Source organism: Chinchilla lanigera, unplaced genomic scaffold, assembly GCF_000276665.1.
Source record: "Chinchilla lanigera isolate Chin_1 unplaced genomic scaffold, ChiLan1.0 scaffold00008, whole genome shotgun sequence".
Taxonomy (NCBI): domain Eukaryota; kingdom Metazoa; phylum Chordata; class Mammalia; order Rodentia; family Chinchillidae; genus Chinchilla; species Chinchilla lanigera.
Genome location: NW_004955409.1, coordinates 4,050,054 through 4,072,663, shown reverse-complemented (window position 1 = coordinate 4,072,663; position 22,610 = coordinate 4,050,054). Strand labels below are relative to the sequence as shown.

The following is a 22,610-nucleotide window of genomic DNA, read 5'->3' as shown; positions in this document are numbered from 1 at the left end:
AAGCCACCCAAATAAGGATGCATTGGTTCAGGAACAAGCACATTTATTTCTATGGTCTATTTCACATCACAAGGTGAACCATAGATGCTGCTCATTAGTGTGCTGCCCCTGGCCCTTGCTGCTGATGAGCTTCTGGAACCTTCTGGATCATTCTGCCTAAAACTCTCTACTTGTATCCTATGGCGGGTCATGAACCCTGTGAGAAACTGACCAAAATGATAGACTCACTGGCAAGAAAAATGCACATGCACATAAGCACACAGACTCTGCACACAATTGTGAGGGGTTCACAGACTCCCTGAAGCACACGCCATTGGACTCGTTGAAGATCCTGGTCTACACCATGGCCTGCAAAGGGCAGCAGGGCAGCTGGAGCCCACATTGTGAGCTGCATTCGGGAAAGCTGGGGACACTGTAGAACTTGATCAGCTTTTTGAAGGCACTTTTCTTCAGCAGCATCATCTCTTCTGGGAACCTGGAGAAGAGCCTGACCCTGGAGGATCCCCCGTTCTTAGCCGAGCCCTCGGCAGGGAATGGCTTCTGGGCGCTCACTGGCACGCTGTTGCAACTGAGGGACCGCACCGTCTTCTTCTTATTCTGCACAGACAGATAACTGAACAGGAAGGAGGAGAGCTTGTGCTTGGTGACGTCCGGGGCCTCTTCTGAAAAGCAGTCATCCAGTGGGTCCACCAGGATTTCAAGATGGCAGCTGTCTTCTCTCTTCATAGGACTGGTGCCCACACGCTGTGGCTGCTTGATGATCTTCCGGGCCTGGGCTGGGTCATCTCCCCCTCCATTGACAGACGGAAGGGGCGTTCCACCAGCCAAGGCTCTGTAGCCCCTGGTTTGAGGGCTCGGCTGGGAAGTACAGTGCTGACTGAGGACAAGCGTGGCAGCATCTCGAATGAGATTCCAGTCTCTCAGGATGTCATCCCTGGTGGTGAACTGGGATGTCACTGTGAAACGAATTATCAACTTGTTTTGGACAGTGGCCGGGATGAGGAAGAGTCGGCCATCTTTGGCTATTTCCTTTAACACACTTTCTGTGAGACAATTAGGACCCTGTTTGAAGGATAAAAAGAAGTGAAGTCTACATCACAATTCCTGGAAGCATCCCCAGAGGCCCAGTATTTGTGTGTCCAAGTGACTCAACAACCGCTCACCACTCTGGAACACCAGATGACACCAGTCGCAGAAGCCACAAAAGATGGCCTTACCTTTAGACGAAAAACCACCAGGCCGAGGTGCCTCTTGGCAGGAATTTCAAAGAAAGGATCATTTTTGACCAAAGACTCAAATACCTTCGCCATTTCAATACCCTGGAATTGTAAACATAGAGATCACAGGTTAGTAACCAGGCAAGGGATAAACTGTGCATAAACTTTCACACATGGAATGGTTTAAACCAGGGAGGGACACCTTGAACCACGTAGACCTGAAGAGCTTCGGCCTACCCATCTTCTCCATTTGATTGTGCGCCTATTCCAAGGTGGACAACTTCCACCAGCTCCTCGCTTCCTGTCACATCACAGCCACCTGGACAGCTGCACCTCGGGGCACAATTTCACGTCAGCTCCAGGACCCAGAAGCCATGTACTTTGTTACTCAGGTAAGCTCTCCTTCTATCCTGACTTCACAGCGTCTTAACTGTGAAGGAGGGCAAGTGAAGGCCCAAACAAAGCCCACGCTCTGCATCCCCCATGCCGGGTGTCCCACACAGGCAGCCTCTGCCAGGAGGAAGACACCATACAGGCACTGAAGGGACTGGCACCCGCTCGGCCTCACCCTAAACTGCATGCTCACTTGCTTCTCCAGCATCTTCCCATCTTGCTCCTAGAACGCCCTTCCACTCCACTCGCTCTGACATTCCGTGGAGGACGTATTTCACACACCATCCCCACCGACTCCATGCGTAGGCTTTGGGCCTAGTTAAGGAACGCAGGGCTGCCACTTGGGAGGGTGAGAATGTTCTAGAAATAGTGAGAATAGTTGCACAGCGTTTACTTAATGTCATGCTGAGTTGTATGGTAAAGTGGTACGATTTATCACCAAAATTTTAAGATTTTATATCATCATATTAATCTTCCATTGACATTTATATCATTTTATAAATTTCCCTCTTTTTTTGGCAGTCCTGGGGGTTGAACCCAGGGCCTTCACACTGAGCTACGTCTCCATCCACCCTCTTTTTTTTTTCTTGAGAGATGGTCTTGCTGAGTCACTAAATTGCCCAGGCTGGGCTTACATTTACAATCCTCCTGTCTCAACTCCAGAGTGCTGGAATTACAGACGTCCACTACCACGCCTGGCTGTAGCAGCCTTTCGAACCCTTCTTCTCCCCATGATGTGGTCTGTTCCAGTCTCCAACCCCTCCCCTAAAACCTTTCTTCAGCAAACCCTGAGACCCATTCTCCCAGAGGAACCATGCTGCTAATTGTTCTCTCGTTGTTTTATACCTTGCACTTCATTTTCTAATTAGTCATGATTCTCCCCACGTCTTTCCCTGTACACCAATTTCCATACCTGCCCTGCCAACTGCAACACCTTTCTGACTAAGTTTTTTTCTTCAGTCTACATGACAGCCATTAAGATGTCACGGTTACAGATCTAGAATCAAGCCAGCTAAGGACATGAAACTGATCCTTGGGAGCAAGGAGAAAAAGAAGCTATCTTTGTTGAAGGAGACGGACCCAGGAACTTTTCTCCCTTCTCGTTTTCTAGGTGGAGCCAAGGGAAAGCAACTTCCCGAGGCCCTGGTGGTGGAAAACTGGTCCCCCATTGCCACTCAGCTTCTCCTTCCACCATGCTCTGCTTCCTCCTGCAGTGCATGCACTTTGCAAAGGCAGAGCAGAGAGTCAGGGAGAGGAGAGCTCAGAGCTCTCCCCTGAGGGCAGTGAGACTGAAGCTGAGGCCAGGGCCTGTGCCTACCTGACCGGGCAGGTGGAGGACAGAGATGGTGCCACACGGACCCCGCTCCTTCCTGGGAATAAAGCGGTAGGAACACAACAGCCATGCGCTCGTGTTTACACGTCATCCACATTGACTTTGTGCCACAACACAGAGCTTGCAGCAGAGACGCTAGGGCCCACCAAGCCCAAAATACTGACTATCGGGCCTTCACAGGGAAAGTTCACCCGTCCTACTGAAGGTGATAAGAGGATGACAAGGAGAATGTATCATTAAAAGAAGACAGGAGGACGGGATGCGAAACACTCATTAGGTGCTTCACTACTGGGCCCTCTGCTCAGAATTATCTGTAAATTATCTCACCAAACTCTCACAAACAAACCTTCGGGGGGTGATATTATCATTTTCCCCTTTCATAAATTAGGAAGGCAAACACAGAAAGATTAAAAAACTTGTTCAAGGTCACCAAATAGGAAGGAAAGAACTAAAAGTCAAACCCAGGTTCCATTCTAACACACTACCCTACAACACAAAACATAACACACGGCTCTGCATAACCTTCAAGAGCTCAGCACAGAAAAGGAAGCCAGAGTCAGGAAGAAAGGACTTGCAGACAGCCAGCGTGGACGAAGCTTCCAGCCTGCTGCTCTCCAGCAGAGCAACTACCTTCCCTGAGCCTCACCCCATCAGGCTGGCCAGACCCACCTCCGCACTGTTGTAAGACTCTAACGAAATGCTATTTTCCTAAACTAAAGGCACCATGCAACTATTAACCATTCTAATCACAGTCAACCCAAAGAGATGAAATTAACTTGCATCAAACAACTTCATTTTAATTCCACCCCTTGCTGTTGTGGGAGCCTTGTAGCTCAGTCTCATGTCACTGAGTGGGTGACCTAGGATGCCAAGTTGGCAGTGACCAGCACAGAAGGAGTGCTCAGAGAAACTCCCAGAGGAGCGAGGATTAATCCACACACAGCATTTTGGAGGGAGAGGGCAATCTAGGCTAACCACATGGGCGCACAGTGGGCTGGGCAGGTGGTTTTGTTTTTGATTTTGTTTTTGTTTTTCCCGGTACCAGGAATCGAACTCACGACCTTGCACTTGCCAGGCAGGCGCAGTGCCGCTAAGCTAAATCCCCAGCCTGAACATTTTTTGGGGGGGGGGGGGCGGGTGGTTTTGATGGCCTGTGAGATGCCCAAGCAGAAGAAGGGCTGATCGTTGGACCCTGCAAGGCAGCCCCAGGAGAGTGGCTGGCATGAAAAAGAGGTGGGGAGTGGGTGGGACTCAGAGGGGTGGAGGCAGGAAGCAGCACTTGGGAAGGCTGGCAGCTGCTTGGTTCCCTGCCCTGACTGACCCCCCCAAATCATGAGTTTAAGGACAGAGGAAGAGCACCAGGTACCTAAAGTCACCCAGGATGCTGAATGGCAGCCACTCCTTGGCAAATCTCCATTGCTGATTTCAGGTGTGAAATCACAAGTTAAGACTGGCCAGTTAGGGCCTCAACTGTTGTGAGTGTGTTTGTCACAGGAAGAAAGAATTCCTTGGAGGAAAGGTGTCAAGGTCAGACACACCTAGTAATAAGGAGCAGCGGCCTTGGGTCAGCCCAGCTGCTGTTATGGGTGAACGTGTCTTTCCTGTAGGCTCTGGTGGAAACTGAAGTTCTGGGTAAAGTCCCACCACTTCCATGAAGACCAGGAGTGGGGACTCCGTCCCTTTCCTGACACCATGATTGTGGAGTTGTTGAATGGAATTGAAATACACTGTGCCAAGTGGGCCTTCCATAAACACCTGTTGGCATATTGCCCCAGACTAAGGATGTCTACCAGGCCAGGCCAGGAAAGCTGGGGTCCAGGCAGGGCCACAGTAGTGACAGAAACTTCCAGCCAGCTCTGACATTCAGGGTGGGTCCAAAAAGGTCCGATCCCACCTTGGCCATACACAGCGCCCTTGGATTTACTTTCTCTTTCTCTCCGCAAAACTCAGGCCACAGCTCCCCAAGGCCCGGTGATAACAAAAGGATTAGCAGAGAGAACAGACACCAGCAGCCCTTGGGGACAGGCTGTGCTCAGCTCTCCCCTCGCGAACAAAGAGACGCCACTGGGGTAAGCCAGGCCCAGACACTGAGCCAGACAGCAGGGCCCCCCAGGCGGGTCTGCAAAGCTGACACACGGCCTCCTCCTCACAAGAAAAGAAGGCCACCTGGGCTCAGCCCCACGGTGAACGTGCTACGTACATGTCTGACATGGGCTTGGAGATTCTTCACCCCGAAGGACCGAATCACGAACCAGAGTTTAATAGAGCGAAACCGCCGGCTCAGGGGAATCTGCCAGTGCTGGGAAGGAACAAAAGCCATGGTTAGAGACAGGGGTGCCTGCTCCCTAGGCACGCCTGGGCGTCATCTGTTGCCTGCCCATCCTCCAGGGATGGATGGTGTTGCCATGACTCTCGGATCTGTTGCTAAGGAACCACCCACGGCAAGTTACGCAAAGAATGCTCTTCTGGTGATGGTGGCCAGTAGCCTCCGTCCCACAGCAGGACCAGTGGACACCAAAACCCCTGACCTCGACCTGAGGAGAAGAGCGCTTTGCTTTCAGTGCTACTTTAATTGTTCCATCCCAGCCCGGAAAGTCAAGGCAGCGACACTGCCTTTTTAGTTTTTCTGAACAAACCTAAGTTCCTTGAACAGCAGAAGTTAAAGTTCTCTTTCTACTCTTCCCAAAATACACCAGGTGTGATCAAAAAATAGTGACTGTTTGCATTTTTTGTAAGTATTACAGTAACAGACACATTGCTGTCAGTTCCCCACAAAATACTCCCCTTCCCACCCCAAATGTATGTAACCCCAGCACTCTTGGCTCTTCCTGAGGCAGTTCTGGAAGCTCTCTTTCACACCTTTATAAGGCGTGATCAAAAATGTGGTGAATACTGCCGCCAAGCTCCCCGCCACGGCAAGGCAGCTCGTGAAAACACGACACTGTGTCCTCATCCACCTTACTCACTGCATCTGGCCCTGGGTGACTTCTGGCTCATCTCAAAGTCAAAATGACCGTGAAAGGTCAATATTTTAAATCCATGCAGGACATCAAGGCAGCCATGACAGCACAACTGCAGACACCCCAGGGGAGATGGCTTCCCGAGCTGCGGCAGGAAGCGGCAGGAACAATGGGATGAGGGAGGCGTTCTGAGGGGGACGCGTGGCAAGGTGGCCCTTACTGTGATAAAAGTTTTAACACTTAAACATTCACCATATATTTCCATCACATTTCACCTAGGAGTTAAAAGTAGGGTACTCAAGAGCAAGGATCCTGGGGCCCCAAGGATGGAGTCTGTCCTCCGGCTCCGCCCCATACCAGCCATGTGACCTCGGCACGGACAGCCCAGCGCTCATCCCGAGACAGAAGGAACAGCGGTCCCGAGGCCTGAGACCAAGCGGGCTGCGGAGAGCTCAGAGGAAGTCACCCGCTGGCGCTGGCTCTTTAGACCACAAACAGCTGCCTTTCTGCTCAGGACCCCGGAAAGTGAGGTCACTCGCTCAGCCCCAGTACTCTGTCCTGACTTTCTCCCGTGAGAGTCGTGGCTCGGGGGCATCACCCAAGCTGTCAGATTTGAAGTAAGCCTCCGAATCTCCGCCTCTGTGCCCTAAAAATGCCCCTTTGCCCTGGTGACCAAATTCAATAGAGCTTAAAGTTCAAAGGTGCAGTTACCACAGACCTGAAAATTTCCACACCAGCATTAGATCAATTTCTCAGATCTGAAGACAGAACAGAGGGCTTGGAAAGCATACAGTTATTCTAATGAGTAATGTGAGTTTTAATAACCTCTCCAGCAAAGGACAAGCATCTACCGCTTGCTTGCTTCTTCCTTTCTCTTTTTCTTCTTTCTTTCTCTCTTTCTTTCTTTCTTTTTTTCTTTCCTTCTTCTTTTCTCGGTGTTAGAGATGTACTTCCCCCATGCTAGGCTGGGCTACACAACCTCTCCCACAATTTCTGTTCCCTGAAAATAAATATTTGCCTTGTCAGATATTTATCTGCCCATAAAGGATTGGCAAGTCCTCACAGGAGTCCTGATCTTCATCCTGCGCCCTATTTTTCCAAGCCAGGTGTCGCTGTGAGGCCACCCTTGTACAGACGGACAGCATTTCTCCTGCCTTAGAGCCCCGACTTCCGTTTCCAAGCAAGCTGTCTGCAGAGGAAGGGCTTCCTCTGGTCAGCAGAGGGCACCAGAGCCGGGGACAGGAGCGCCCCCTGGGGCGGGAACGAGGCGTTCACTCCACCTCTCCAACCGACCCTGCAGCAGAATGACTGGGCGCTAAACCTTGTCTCTAAAGTGTTCCGATTTCCAGGTGGGTGTCAAGCGGCCACTTCCTTTCAGCAGCAACGAACAGGGAGGCAGGGATGACTTTAACTCTGGTTCCTTCCCAGTCTTCTTTATTCCCAGTTGTTCTTCTTCTTGTCACTCTTCCAAAACCAACCATCCTGACCCAGAAGGGTGGTTCCTGATCCACAGGAGGGCTTGTGAGGGCCACCGTGGGCTCCGCATTCCCCAGAGCCCGCCCCAGGCTCCTCTGGGACCGGTCATGGCCCGTGAGTCTCCCCTGCCAGGGTCAAAACAATGCTCCATCCACGGCCGTCTCTGTGCCACCAGAGGGAAGGGGAGGACGAGGAGGGGAACTTCAGCGGGGGCAGAAACTAGTCCTGACTTTGGGTGACTCTAGAGCTGCGGGAATTAAGCTCTGGGTCTGCTCTCCTGGGGTCCTGTTCTCCTGCTGGCTGGGCTCGGAGCAGGGCTGAGCTTCTATCGAGGACTGCAGTCCTGGCGGGGCACGATGGCGCATGTCTGTAACCCCAGCACTCGGGAGGCTGAGACAGGAAGATTGTTGCGAGTGTGAGAACAGCCTGGGCTACAAAGCGAGCTTAAGGCCAGCCTGAACTGCATAGTGAGACCCTGTCTCGATAAGACAAAAAATAAAAAATAAAAAAATAAAAATAAATTTAAAAAAAGAAGACTGCAGTCCCTGGGCCCCAGGTCAGAGTGGTTGGCAGGACCCCTGGGAACACTTCAAGGACAGCAGCTGTCAGAGGTCTAGGGCTTTCCTCGTGGACTCCACAGGGTTAGAGATGGGGAAAGGGTAAGCACAAAGCAGCACCTTTGTAGAAGCAAAAATAGTTAGGGCCCATCCCCTGGGCCAGTGCTGGGAAAAGTCTCCCATTTTTGTAAGTTATCTGGAAAAGAGAGAGCACTGTAAAGATCTCAGAACTGATGGGAATGAACCGCAGGAATATCCTGAGACGCTGCGGGAAATGAACAGGAAAGGCAGCATGAAATCCGGCAGGAGCAAGGGCTGAGGTAACGCTGTGTCTGCGAGGATCTGAACACGCTACAGGACGGCGGGCATCGTCTCATGCCCAGGAACAAAACCTAGCTCTAAAAATGGCTGTGGGGAATTGTTTTTAATTTAAAATTCCTGAGGCTGGGCGTGGTGGTGTACACCTGTAATCTCAGCACTCCGGAGGCTGAGGCAGGAGGATCACTGTGAGTTCAAGGCCAGCCTGGGTTACATATGAGTTCAGGGCCACTCTGAGCTACATAGGGATACTCTGTCCTGAAAAGTCACCAGAAAGGGAAGTGGAGAGAAAAGAGCCACTCTTTGCCTATTTTCATTCACCTCTCAAGCGGCTTCTCTCCCATGGCAAGCTCCTGAATTGCAGCTCCAATCCAAAACTTCTCAAGACTCCAGGCAGTGTGAGCAGGTCCAAGGAAGTGTGGAATCAAGTGATATGGAGCTGCTATTTTATTATGGGTTTGGTTTGGGTTTTTTGTTTTTTGTTTTTTGTTTTTTGGTACCAGGAATCAAACTCAGGACCTTGTGCTTGCCAGGCAGGCACTTGTGCGGCTGAGCTAAATCCCCAGCCCAGAGCTGCTATTGTAGAGCTAAAATTCTGACACTTCTGGTTGGCAAAAAACAAACGAAACATTCCTTCACCAAGAATGACGCTCCCCGACATCACGCGCTGCCCTAGTGCTCAGAGGTGCTAATTCATTTAACTAAAGAAGCTAGGCCATTGCTCCCTTCACCACCTTCCAGAGAAGGAACCCTGGACACAGAATATGCGTCATCTGCCCGAGGCCACCCAGGCTGGTGGACGGAGGAGCCGGGGCTCAGACGCACGCGAGCTGGCCTCAGCACTTGCATGACTGACAGTTCGCTACGTGTTTTAAAAGAAGAGCTTCTAGGGTGCCACACCTGCCGTCACCCCAGCATGTGCCACACAGACGCTGTGCTACGTGACCACTGTCCCCGTGCTGGGGATGAGGGTCCCAGGGCCCTGAGAGGTCCAAGAAGTTTCCCAAAGGGCCACAGCTGCCGTGGGCTCCAGGCTCCGCTGGCCACGCTGTGTGCAGCATATGTATTTATGCCTCTCTCACCCCAAAAAGCAAAGCAAGGGCTTGTCTCCCAATGGAGCTGCGAATCTGAGGAACTGTTTCCCAACGATGCGGCACAGGCTGGGGGCGCAGGGCTGAGAGGCTGGCCGAGAGTGCTCCTCCCACGGGCCGCCAGCTCCTCACTACCACCGAGCTCCCCTGGGATGCCACTGCGAAAGCACCTCCGAGGGGCTCCTTCCCCCAGGGGATGCTCCCCGCTGCCCTGCTCTTGGGCGTGAGCAGAACGGGGTGCCCGAGCTGGAGAAGGCAACAGGGAGAACACGACAGGGGAACACTCCTGGGAATTTAAAAAGGCTGCAAATACTCAGGGAATTTTCACACCGCCTCAAAGGCAGGTCTGGGCTCGGGTCCACCCATGCGCAACTGGAGGCCAAGGGTGTCCAGTGGTGGTTCTCGGGGACGAGCTCCCAGCGGGTGGCCTTCTGAAGGAACCACCTGCGTGAGAACCGCAGGGACAGATGCGCACGGCTCCCGCCCCACCCCCGGGCACTCACCATGAAGTCGGTGGCCGCGCCCGAGTTGGCGTGCCTGAGGTAGACGGGGTTCACGCTGAAGGTCTGCTGCAGCTTCACCTTGTCCTTCACCCTGTGGGTTCCCAGCGGGCGTCACGGCCGAGGTCTCTGAGCAAGCCAGGCCTTTCCCTGTGCCCAGGCTCGCCACCGCACTCACCAGAATCCCGTGCAGTCGAAGTGCACCATCATCCACTTGGACGGGTTGAAGGTGAAGGAGTCCGCGAACTCCACCCCCTCCAGGAACCCCCGGAACTCGGGGCACAGGAAGGCCGTGCCCGCATAAGCAGCATCGATGTGGAGCCACAGCCCCTCCCTGGCACCTGGGGAGGCAAGTGTCACCTGCTAGCCACAGCCAGCTGGAGGGCGCCTCTCGCCTAGCCCAGCGGGGCGGTGGGCCGCAGAGAGAACAGCTGGAAAGGGTGGCTGGCTCAGCGTGGAGGTGGAGGACAGGTGTCACTGTGCCGGTTCGGGCTGGATGAAACACCACTGCCCCCGAAGGGGAAAGTCTGCAAAACCCCAGCCCAGCCCTTCCGGCTCTGTGGACAGACTCGACACCCCCACGGCCTCTACCTAGAGGCCAGCCTCCCACCAGCCCGGAAGGCAGCGTTAGCGTGTCCTGCAGCACTCAGGGGCGTCTCGTCCCCGGTGGGTTTCTTGCTTGGGGATTAAGCAATCTGGGTTTCTCCCCCTGGTGTCCCCCTTCCATTTCCTTTGCTGAAGCAGAATGGGAAGGAGTTCACCATGGCCTGCTCACCAAGTGGTTCAGATGTAGCGCGCTTGGAATGGATTTCAACATACAAGGGACAGGACAAGGAAACCTGGAACTCTGCGATCCTTTGGATCCTGAATGTCTCCCCGAGGCCTTGCTTTAAAGACTTCAGCCAGAGGGTGGCGCTCTTGGGAAGAGGGAAACATTAAATGGCAGGGCCTAGCCTGAGGTTTCAGGTCCTTTTCCAGTGTGTCCTCAAAGGGACCCTGATCTCGTCCTCTCTCCCTCTCTCTCTGTCTCACCCTGGCTTCTGGTGATGTGAGCAGTTTTTCTCTACTATGTGCTCCTACCATCATGTCCTGCCTATCCTCAGGCCCAAAAATGACAGGGCCAACCAACGGTGGGGTAGAGCCAACATCTTTAAATGTATTCCTTGTCTTTCAGGGGATACTCACAGATGGGACCCAGCTCGGACAGGCAGTCAAATGCACAGACCCCAGTGGTCCCTAGTGTTGCACAGACCTGGGGAAAATAAAGGCAAGTTAGGCTGGGAGAGTGGGCTCAGGGGACACGCTGGGCCTGGACAAGAGTCTCACCTCTGACACGTCTACACTGCACACCCACTAGAGCAGTGCCTGTGTTGCACTACCTTCTGCTACTGTCACCTACAGTAGCAAACGCATTTGACTTAGCAAGCTGGTCCATATATACATGTACATTTGATTTGTTTTGGTTTGGTTTTTTTGGTATCAGGAATCAAACTCAGAACCTTGCGCTTTCCAGGAAGGCGCTTGTGTCACTGAGCTATATCCCTGGTCCCTATGTTTGAAATAAAAGTTTCCCAAAGAAATATATCCTCTGGCTGTCTGAGTACACTCAGGTATTTCCCACTTCTTTCCTAAACAAACCTGCAAAGAGCAGCTCCTCGCGGATCTTTGCATTTGGGACCTCCCTGCCCGAGACTGCAGCCGGCCCCGCACCTGAGTTGCGCTACACTCGCGGGTCTTGTCGCTGTCAGCTCAGGGACCCAGTCTGACTTACAAACACAGGCACCAGGCCCCGCCGCCTGTCTTCCTCGATGGCCCTCTGGAGCACTTCCCCCCGGAGAGAGAAGTTGTCGTCCACAGACAGGAATCTGATCTTCACGAGGGAAATCAAGCCTGCCTTCTCCACCGAGGAGTGAGCCTAGGAGGGCCAAGGAACCCATTAGCAAAGGAACTCCAGGGTGAACACACCCAGAAACTGCCAAGCTGAAGACGGGAACCTAACAGAGAGATTGTCCCCACCCCCACCCCCAGCCCCGGAGACAGCAGGTCCAACCCAAGCTGCCCTGCACCCTGCGTGCTCGGGCTAGAAGGGAATTTCTCAAGGACCGAGCCTCCGGGAGCCAAGGGCCGCCCAATGCCACACACCTCACCTGGTCGGATGCGTAGGCGACGAGACGGGCGTTCAGAGAGGACGCGTCGGCGTCAGGCTCCGACTTTTGCATCTCCAGGATTTTGTCCTTCCTCGCTGCCAGGAGAGCGATCAAGGTGGACTCGCTGACCGTGCTCTGCAGGGGTGGAGTGGTTATCAGGCTGTGCGTTCCAGCTGAGTCCCCTAGGTTTAAGTTTCCCCTACATGTGTGCATGTGCGTGTGTGCGTGTGTGCGTGTGTAACAGCTACTCCCTCAGGGGCCCTTCCTCCTCCCTGACTCACACAGCTACTCTGCATTCTGAAAGCAAGTTTGCACCTAACACCAACGTCTCTATTAGAGCCGCCATAGACTAGAAAGGAATGCTCCAGAAACCAGAGAAAGAGAGAAGGAATGTTCCAGAATGTCCCATCTTTCACGTGTCTAAGGTTGTTCCCCATGCAGAACTTATTAAAAACAAAACCGCCTCAGGGATGGAGACGTCGCTCGGGGATGGAGCCCCTGGTTACCGTGTTCAAGGCCCTGGGTTTGATCCCCAGCACAGAAGGAAAAGTGCAGAGAGGAGGGGAGGGAAATGAAGAAGCAAAGCCCCTTAGCTGAGTGGTATGGGGATGGAGCGTGGGAAGTCCCAGAGAGGCTATGTGAGGAGCTGGCGGTTTGGCCTTGGTGTTGCTGCTAATGGCTCTTGTGACCTTGCGCTGATATTGCCCCTCTGCAAGACTCTGGGCGAGCAAGCAGCGCTTTAAGCTGCCTCCTGAGGGGGGCGGGTTGGATCCGATCTTCCCTGGTCATGACTGGGCACTGCGGGACCACGTCAGCCACCGCACACGAGTCCGCCTGACTTCCTGCCGTTCATTCACACAGCCCTGGGTGTCTTTGCTGATGAAATCTCCAGGTGACCCACAGCGGAGGGAACCCCACTGAACACCTGGGAGGTGCTGGCACGGGCAGTGGGCCAAATCCCACAAGATATTCAGTGGCCAGTAATTGCTCTGCAGCGAAGAAACCAGCATAATAACGGCCCTCCGTGGCATCCTCGTTCATAGTTTACAGGCTGCCTCCTCCTGTCACCCCACCTGACCCTCACCACGCCGCTCTGAGACGGTCACGCTTTTGTCATACTACAGACAAGGACAGTGACACCCAGCAAGGTCACGGGACACGGCTGAGAAACAGAAGGAGGCAGAGTTTGGCTTTGGACAGGCCTGGGCTGGAACCTTCGTCCTCCTGCTTGCCGGCTGTGTGGCCCATCATGGGAAACCTCTCTGAGCTTTATTCCTTGTCTTGAAACCTGAAGAAGGTTTACGCACAGGGATCTTGAAACAAGAAGCTGGACAGCAAGACCTGTGCAGTGGACACTGGGCCCGGCCTCCCAGGGAGGACACCCGGGGCTGTGACCACAGCAGCCACCAGTTCGGCTTTCTTGTGAGGCCGGAAGTTTAATCTCACTGCAGGCATAAGGCAGGGAGGCACCGCTGTGGCAGAGGCGTCACCGACCTTGTGGCGTTTCCTCTCGGGCAGCCCGGCTGTGTTTACTCGATAGAAGAACTCATCTCGCCCTCACACCCTCCCTTAGGACAATCCTATCACCATTTCTATGTTCTGGATTATAAAACCAGGAAAAGTACACACTACAGAATAGTCAAGAATTCAGGGTCCTCCAGCGCAGCAGCACCAAGACCAGACCAGACCACTACAGCTATAGTCGTGAAAAAAGAAATAGTTGAAGAATCATCATTTGACAGATACCCAAAGATAGGGCCAGGGAGACGGGACTGGCTTTATACTGTTTGTTTCCTTCGCCTGCACCTGGGCAGGGCGGGGGCGCTCCTTGCCTTCTCTCTTCCTTTTCACCCTTGAGGTACAAAGTGGGACAACACAGGACAGTTGTCAACGCATAGACTAAGGAGCCTGGGCCTCGCATGGAGGCCCAGGAGCGAGGTGTTCCGCGCTGGCTGCTGCTTCTCTCTCAAAGGGGGCAGCAGCTGTGTGAATGCAGGGGGCAGAGCGCAGAGGACCACGGGGTTCGTCCTGGACAGGGCAGTTGGGGTGACACGTAGGAAATGCGTGGCTCCAGGGGAGCTGGTGGGGAAGTCTGGTTTTTCTGTCACCACTGAGCCTCTGTGCCCGAAGGCAGACATCCCTCAGGCACCTGCAGGACGCCGCCGCCTTGGCTGCCGGGGTGGCCGTGCAGGAAGTGGTCAGGGAGTCCCAGCATCTTGGCCAGCCAGTCCATCATGTTCACCTCCAGCTCCGTGCACGCAGGACTGGACGCCTGGGAGGGAGAGGCGTGGGGTCAGCGCAGCCCTGGGCACCGAGACGCCCCACCAGCCCCGACCTCGCTGGGCCCTGACAGAGCAATGGGACCTAGCGAGCCCCTGAAAGACCCCATGAGATGCTCTTTCCCAAGCACACTTTCCCAAGGAAATTTTTTGACTAAGAAGACACAGCAGTCTATCCTGGAAAATAAACCAGGAATCCTCTCTTGACTCTACTCCCTTCCCCGCCCACACCTCCCATGAAAGTTCAGGCCTGCAGCGTAAGGGCGTTTCCGGTGGCTCTGGGCACAATTTGAAGCTGAATCGTGCCTAGGGGATTACAAAAGGAAGTTTGAGGATGTATCTCTAACTCCTCAGAGACGGGAGCCCAGGGGCAGTTGTGACCCAACAGTCACCAAAGTGCTTAGTTCAGACCACAACGGTAGCAATCACCAGATCTGGGTTCGAATCTCATCTATGTCTCTCTAAGCGGTGCAGCCCTGGCAAGATAAGTAGCTTACACTGCAGTTTCCTCATTTCCAAAATGGAGCCCGTACTCCCGATTCCACAGAATTAAGAGATTAGATGAGATAATTTAGACAAAAATTAGGCTTCAAGAAGGTAGCCGTGACTTGCATCGCTAGTATTTTTTTTTTATTTTTAATCGACATGGCTATTATGAAGCTTGCGCCCCCACCGAGGGACCAGAGGGTGCCTTAGGGTGCACTTCCTCCCAGCTGCCCCACTGCGGCGGTGACAGCCATTGCTACTCACCCAAGTGAAGCCCAGGCAGTTGATGGCATCGGCCAGCATGTCCCCCAGCAGGGACGGCCAAGAGGTGAGGGCTGGGTAGTAGGCATGCATGTGCGGGCTCTGCCAGTGCACCACCTGCGGGCAGAGCGTCACACGGCTGGCACCGGCGCGACTGCCGGGAGCTCCCTCCCTCGAGACCCTCCCGGCAAGAGGAAGCCCCTCTAGGGAACAGCAGGCACTTTGGAAGCAGACAAGTGCGTGGCACAACTCCATGAAAATAAGACAGGCTCCCTGGCATCCTTGCCACCTCCGTGACTCCTGTTCTGAGCTGGCGGCTCGCGGCGGCTTCGCGCACACGGAAAGGAAACAAAGCCTACGCGCCGATGCCAGACTCCACTGCTCACCCCGTGCTGCCCCTACCGGCGATCAAAGCACGGGCGACAGGAGCTCCAGAAGAGCCAGCGCTCCCTGGGAAGGGGTTCAAAGCTGGCCGGTGTGGGTGGAGTCCAGAGAGCAGAGCACGGCGGGGGGAGCGCCCAGCTCGGAGGCCAACCTCAGACTGACCGGTGAAGCACGATCAAAACCAGAGGTAAGAGGAGCCGGATGCAGAAAGGGCCCGCAGGTCTGCATCCCCGCGGCTCATCCGCTCCGTCTAATCTCTCCCCAGCTCGCGGCCTGCAAGACCCTTGTGCATTTCTGCATTGGCGTCTTTGAGCAAGGCCGCACCCTTTGCAGGAAGACGTGGCCCTGCCAAGTCACCACCCGTGTCCTCCACAAACCCTTCTCCGGCTCCTGAGCCCTCTGATCTCTTCCCGCGCCCGGGGAATGCTATGGTTCCGGGTGCTGCCCCCTGCCGAGAGCGCATTCTGGAGCACATCAGCGCACAGCTTGTGACCTAGTGTGCGCGAATTCGTATCAAGTTCAAAAGCACAGGCTACGGCCTAGATGGTGTGCATGGTAGGGGGAAAATAGAGCCTGTCTGAGGACACAGGTTCCATCCTACCTCTGTCCCTAACTATGTTCTTCTGCATTTACCACAAAGCTAAGCTAATCAACTTAAATTCCAAGACCCTGCGTTTCATTTTGCTCTCTTCAGGGTGGGCTCAGAATGTGCACTTCACACCTTGTAGGGGCTGGGAATTTAGCTCAGCAGCACAGCGCCTGCCTGGCAAGCACAAGGTCATGAGTTCAATTCCTGGTACCAGAAAACAAACAAACAAAAAAAGATAGTGACAGAGTTCCTCTACCAGGGCCTTCGGGCCCAGAATATAGCTCAGCAGCACAAGCTCCTGCCTGGCAAGTGCAAGGTTCTGAGTTCGATTCCTGGTACCAAAAAAAAAAAAAGAAGACATCTCGTGAAGCTGGGGTCTCTCTGCGCCTGCCTTGACCTCAGTTTCTCATCTCAAAGTGAAGCCTGGCGCTGTTCTGTGGGTGGGCGTGGATGAGGAATTTGCACAGCGCCAAGCACTAAGCCTAATAGTAAACTCGTGGCCTGGTGGTTGACGCGTCCCACATCCAGGCTGGACTCTCAGATCGTAAATCAATTCCTTCAGTGTTCACCAAGCGGGAGGCGCAGGAGGTATGGGCCATACCTTCCTCTTTCCACGCTCCAGCACAGTGAACCCTGACAGAGCTCCTGACGTGGAGGTTGGCGGAGCATGGGGCCTCACTGTGGGGTACTCATGCCTTGTAGGGACAGATGACAGACGAGAGCAAGACATGAACTCAAGGCGACCCAGCTCCGGAGCCCAGACACCTAAGCAGGCGCCCTCCCTCTCTCTCTCTCTCTCTGTCTGTCTCTCTGTCTGTCTGTCTGTCTGTCTCTCTGTCTGTCTCTGTCTCTGTCTCCGTCTCTCCCCCGCCCCCCAGCCATATGTATATCCCCAGGTAAGTTTGTGTTTTCTAACCAGGGATGGAACGAAAGCGGAAGGAAAGCTTTTCTTCTATTAGCACCTGGGAGACAGTGGGAAGGAACCACTTATCCCAAAGGTGCAGCTGACCCGTAAGACAGCAAGAGGCCAGCTACCTCGGGGCGCCCTCCGGCAGGCAGGCAGGGCACTCTCAGAGGCTGGCGTGAGAGGAAAGACTGGGTCCTCATTATCACTGTGCCTAGTGACAGTATTTTGGAAACCCCAGAGGCCTTCTACCTCCAGCCCTATCGCCCTATCAGGAGGCAATTATCTGCTCTTGTTAGACGCACAGGATAAGATAAGCCAGAGGAGCCTTTATCCAAACAGACAGACCTCGGCCCAGCAAGACGCCTCCTCCACCGCACCCCAGCGGCCCAGGGACCGTGGGTCTGATGAATCAGCTCGCCTCGGCCTCCCAGGACGGTCGCTGACCATCTCCCTCCGGATTACAGTTAGCCCAGGACGGGAACCCAGAGATAATCTTATCGGGGAGCAGCCTTTTCAGAGAAGCTTTAGTGATGCTGACATTTTCAAAAGATGCTTGTGAAATAGACCAGTGGTCAAAGAGAAAGGGGCCTTTGGCTTCCTGCGCTGAGTGGGGGCCTCTCCCCATCCTGCCCCTGGGTGGATTTCTGTCACCTCCAAGGCCAAAGCTCTCGGGAATGAAGGGACATATCTCAGCTTCCAGACTCACCAGCTGGCCTGGACATCAGCCTCGGCAGAGAGAGGGAGGGACAGCCTGACTGGGCAACACAGAGTGGCCAGAAGGACAGAGCCTTCCGGTCAGCCTGGCTGGGGCTAAAACCTGGACCTGCCAGACCTGGATTCTGTGACTCTGGGTCGCCTCTCTAGGCCTCAGTTTCCCTGTCTGTCCATCAGGGTCACCAAGGGCCCTGCATGAGCTGGCCTGGGACGCAGGTGGGATGGATCAGGTGATGTCGCTAGGAGACGAGGACCTGATGGCCCAGGTGTCCACACGGCCAGCACAGCCGGTGCACATTCCCACCCTCCCCCTCAGGCTGTGCGCTCTGTCACCAGGATCACAGGTGCTTCCTGCCTCCGAGGACAGCTCAGCCACCTGCCTGGGGAGGAAGCTCCTGCGCTCATGTACTGAGGAAGGAGGGGCCGGCAGAGCCATCGAGGTGACAGGAAGAGCATCCTCAGGGGCTGAGTTCCCCACTGCCTTCCCTCCCTTTGGGGCAGACCCTGGGACTTTCCCCAGTCTCCTCTCCCCAGCTCTGCTGTCCTCTGTGGTCCTTTCTCCTCAAGTGCAATTTTGAAGGGTGGAGAGTGAGACAGGATCTTGCTAGGTAGCCCAGGCTGGCCTCCAGCTCACAGTGATCCTCCTGCCTCAGCCTCCCACGTGCTGGGACTATAGGCCTGCTCCACCACACCTGGCAAGCCCAATCTTCATTTCTCATCCCATCCCTTAGATGGCCGCACTTTGCTAGACAACAACTCGGGGTGCAGTCCTATCCCCCAGGCCCCCATGCAGCCCTCCAGGCAGCCGAGCAGCAGTCACCCCCTCCCAGCCCTGCCCCTGGCTCTCCACAGGCCTGGGAGCAGCTCCAATGTGGGGCAACAAGTGACTGAAGCATCCACGGCCATCCCAGACTGACTCAAGGCCGCCACCGCCCGTGTGCCCCAAAGCGCCCCGTCACCCCTGCAGCTGCACTGTCTCACCCCAGGCATGATGATGCGTTCGATGTCCCCAAAGATGCTGTCCCAGCTGTCAGGCTCCTGCGGGGCGTTTGCGGGCAGCTGGGCACGCAGGTAGCCGGGCTGCACGTCCGGGGTCACCCGCCGGTCCCTTACGGTGCTCAGGTACTGGCAGATGTAATCCACCATCTCTCTCCCTGGACGCAGCAGAGAGCCCAGGTCACAGCCTGTCCCTCTTGGGTCAGGACCGAGGGACGAGGTTAGGAATGAGACAGAGGCAGGTGCTCCTGGGGCAAGACCTGAACCCAGCACAACCTCGTTTTCAGAGTTCAGAGAGTGAAGGAGGGCGTGCGAGAGAGCATGTGAGCAAGAGGGAAAGCCCCCCCGCCCCCCGCCCCGCCAGGCCGCAGCACCAAGGTGAGGCATTTCCCTTCTTCCCCTTAGCCGCTCCTGTGCGCTCTTCTGCCGCTGTCCTTCTCGGAAAAAGAAACTTTAGAATCGGTAGCCCTTTGTATCTGATAACGGTTACACCTGGAGGTATATATATGTGCACACGCCTGCGTGCACACACACACACACACATGCACGTCCTCTGCTAGCACAGTGCTCTTAATGCAGGGGAGAACAGCCATGCGTTCACCTCTCCTGGGCATCCGTGATGCGCCCCTGCAGTGCACTCGTGGACTTCTTCCAGGATCTGATGAAAACTACAGGCACGTGCACACACACACACATGCACACACGCACACATGCACACACGCACACACGCACACATGCACACACGCACACACGCATGCACACACACACGCATGCACACATGCACACATGCACACACGCACACACGCACACATGCACACACGCACACACGCATGCACACACACACACGCATGCACACACGCACACATGCACACACGCACACACGCACACATGCACACACGCACACACGCATGCACACACACACACACATGCACACATGCACACACGCACACACACACACGCACACACGCACACACGCATGCACACACACACACACACATGCACACATGCACACACGCACACATGCATGCACACACGCACACACGCATGCAAGCACACTGTGTGCTTTCAGAGATTCCTGGAGTCCCTAAAGCACTGCCCTGGCCCGGCCGAGAGCCCTCCCAGCTGAGACGCAGAAAGGCAGCTTCTGCTCAGGCTGTGGGCTTGGAGGGGTGAGACACACAGTGCATGCCGGAGCGTGCACAGAGGCTAAGGAGAAACACGGCCAGCCTGGCCTGGAACCTCTGTAGGCCAGCTGTGCCTCTGCCCTTTCATTCCTCCGGGAAGCGGGCTCAGCCTTCAGTGCCACTGTCCCTTGCTCTCTCTCTGTCTCTCTCTGTCTCTCTCTCTGTCTCTCTCTCCCTCTCTGTCTCTCTCCCTCTCTGTCTCTCTCCTCTCTCCTTTTCTCTTTCTTTCTCTCTGTCTCTTCTCTCTCTGTGTCTCTGTGTCTCTGTCTCTGTCTCTGTCTCTCTCTCTCTCTCTCTCTCGCTGAGCCCTCCCTCTCTGTGCCATCATGTGAGTGTCTCTCCCTATCCAGCACCCTTCCTCCATAGTCCCCACACTCCTCTTTCCTCTGCAGGAGGAGGAGGACAAAGAGGAGGAAGAAGGTGAGGAAGAGCAGGAGGAGGAGGAACATGATTTTGTCCCCGTGTGTCAGCTCTCGCCAAGTTCTTACAAACAGAACTGAGGAGTCACAGAGAGATTTCAGCAGCCGGGCCTGGGGTCACACAGCTGTAACCCCATCATTCTGGGAGGCTGAGGCAGGAGGATGGAAAGTTGGCGCTCAGCCTGGGCTACATAGACAATTTGAGGCCAACCTGGAACCTAGAAAACTCCTGTCTTAAAAACTCAAAACACAAACAGATCCCTCTGCTCTCCGACTCTCAGACTGCCCGCCCGGAGCCTCGGGGAGCCGGCCCCCGGGCCACACCTGCGAGCGCAGCCTCCCCACTGCCCCCACTGTCCGGGGCGTCGGCTCTGCTCCCCAGCCGGGCTGGAGCCAGTGGGCACTTGCTGAATGCCTGGGCTGTGGACGACCCCACGGAAGGGCACTGCAAGGGTCCACACGGGGCCGGCCGAAGCGAATGAGGGCTAAGGAAAGAGAGGGAGGCTCCCAGGGACGCTAGCAGCTGAGGGGAGAGCATCCCAAGAGGTTTCAGCGTGAATTATCCCTTCCCGCAGGGAGGTGGGGGCCCCAACCGCCTGTGTCATGGGAAAGTAGCGAGGAAAAGCAAGAGGAGAGGGAGGCTGCAGGAAAGGTCAGAAGTTTTAAATCCCAACCGCATGTCCCCTGGCAGGAAGGACGCAACTGTGAGGCCCCAGCCAGGCCGGACCGCTCACCGCGCCGTCTGTACTCCTCAGGCTCCATCGTCCCCTGGGCTGGGCTCCTTGCAGACGCCGCGACGGGAGGAGGAAGGAGCGGGAGAGCTCCAGCTGCCCCTGTCCTCGGTGCTGCGCCGCGGCCGGGCCCTCCTTTAAAGGGTGAGCCCGCCGGCACCTAAGCCCCGCCCCGCAGTCCGCTCCCCGGCCTCACTGGTCCCACCCCTTGCCTCAGCCCCCAGGCCCTGCCGGATCTGAGAACCCAGGACGAAGGCTGCCGCACAGCAGCGGGCCCTCGGCACCCCAAGCCTGCATGTGGCCCGGCCCGCAGCACGCGGCTATTTCTGGGGCGCAGTCAGGAGACCCGGTCGGACACAAACCCTAACGCAGGCGCCCAGAACCAGGCCACGGCGTGCAGGACGAGCAGCCGGGCCCGTCTGACACCTGTCGCCGCTTGCTGTCGGCCGAAGGGCACGCGGTGCCAAGGACAGCACTGGGGTGGGGGGGCTGGGGCTGGCTCCCTGGGCCGCTCTGGGTCCAGCCTGAAGCTATTGGCTGACACAACGGGGTTCCTTTTTACTATTAGTCCGTGGATCCCCTCCTTCCAGCTTCTTTAACTGGGCTGTAATTAACCTGACCTAAAATAGACTTACAGAAGAGCCGGGCGTGGTAATCCCATCGCCCAGGAGGCTGAGGCAGGAGGCTCACAGTGAGTTCAAGGCCAGCCTGGGCTACACAGCAAGACCCTGTCTCAAAATACAAAACAAAACAAACTTTTGACTGACAGAACAACTATATTTAATCACATGAAGCATACTTCAAAATATGGAACCCCAGAGGAGTACATGAAGCTCAGGGAGCATCTAGGGCTGCACAAAGGAACTTCGGGGGTTGTGCGGAGGGGGCCACGCCAGGCCAGGCAGGGCGCGGGCAGGAATCATGTGGGGAAGCGATGTCCAAAGTGCGGATAACAAGTCTCTCGGGGGCCGAGAGCAGCCCGGGGCACCCTCTTCCTGCTGTGGGCAGTTTCGCCAGTGTGGGTTTCCTCCCCGCCCAGTGTCCCCACAGAAGAGCAGATAGCTTCGCAGAGCTGCGCCCCGGTCTGCAGCTTCTCAGAACGACCAGCCCAGGCTGTGCTAACCAACCACATCTCGGGGTGGCATCGTCCCTCACAGCCACATTTGGGGGTCTTGAGTCCTGAGCGTCCGCACTGTCACACAACAGCCCAAGGCCCTGTGGGCTCCGAGTGACAGGGGCAACTTTGTTGTTTATAGTGAGCCCCTTGCTCTGTTCAGGAGGCTGAGGCAGCAGGATCGCTTGAGCGCAGGATTTGAGACCATCCTGGATGGGAGATGCCCCCTCTGAAAAAGGACAGTGAGCCCCCTTTGGTCACCCCGGAATGAACGCCGTGAGGTGATTTACAGCAGCGCCCCAAAGAGCCTCAGGATGGGCCCGGTCCCTCGAGAGAGCCAAGGGTGGAGGCGGAAGCCCGGGTCAGCAGCTCCACGGCTGCCAGCTCACAGCACTTCCGAAGCTGCCCTCGGCCGCCCCTTCCTGCCCATCACAGCCCCACATACCTCTGGTCACAGCGGAGTTCTGCGTGAGAGACAGGAAAAAACCACTTGGTTTTCCTTTGCGTAAGGACACACTTAGAGAACAGCAGACTTATAGAACAGTAGGCATATT

At 55.4% G+C, this 22,610-nt stretch overlaps 1 protein-coding gene across 1 annotated transcript; it reads right to left on the bottom strand.

The window, feature by feature from the left end:
* Positions 1–22: 22 nt before the first annotated feature.
* Positions 23–21,090, bottom strand: Hdc (histidine decarboxylase). Its single transcript, XM_005376674.2, has 12 exons — positions 20,946–21,090; positions 18,594–18,766; positions 15,022–15,135; positions 14,142–14,264; positions 11,993–12,127; positions 11,617–11,760; positions 11,031–11,097; positions 10,024–10,186; positions 9,849–9,939; positions 5,144–5,242; positions 1,218–1,319; positions 23–1,062 (listed from the first exon to the last, which is right to left on the bottom strand). The coding sequence occupies exons 1-12, from the start codon at positions 20,971–20,973 to the stop codon at positions 337–339; spliced, it is 1,965 nt and encodes a 654-aa protein (XP_005376731.1). The 5' UTR covers positions 20,974–21,090; the 3' UTR covers positions 23–336.
* Positions 21,091–22,610: the final 1,520 nt, after the last annotated feature.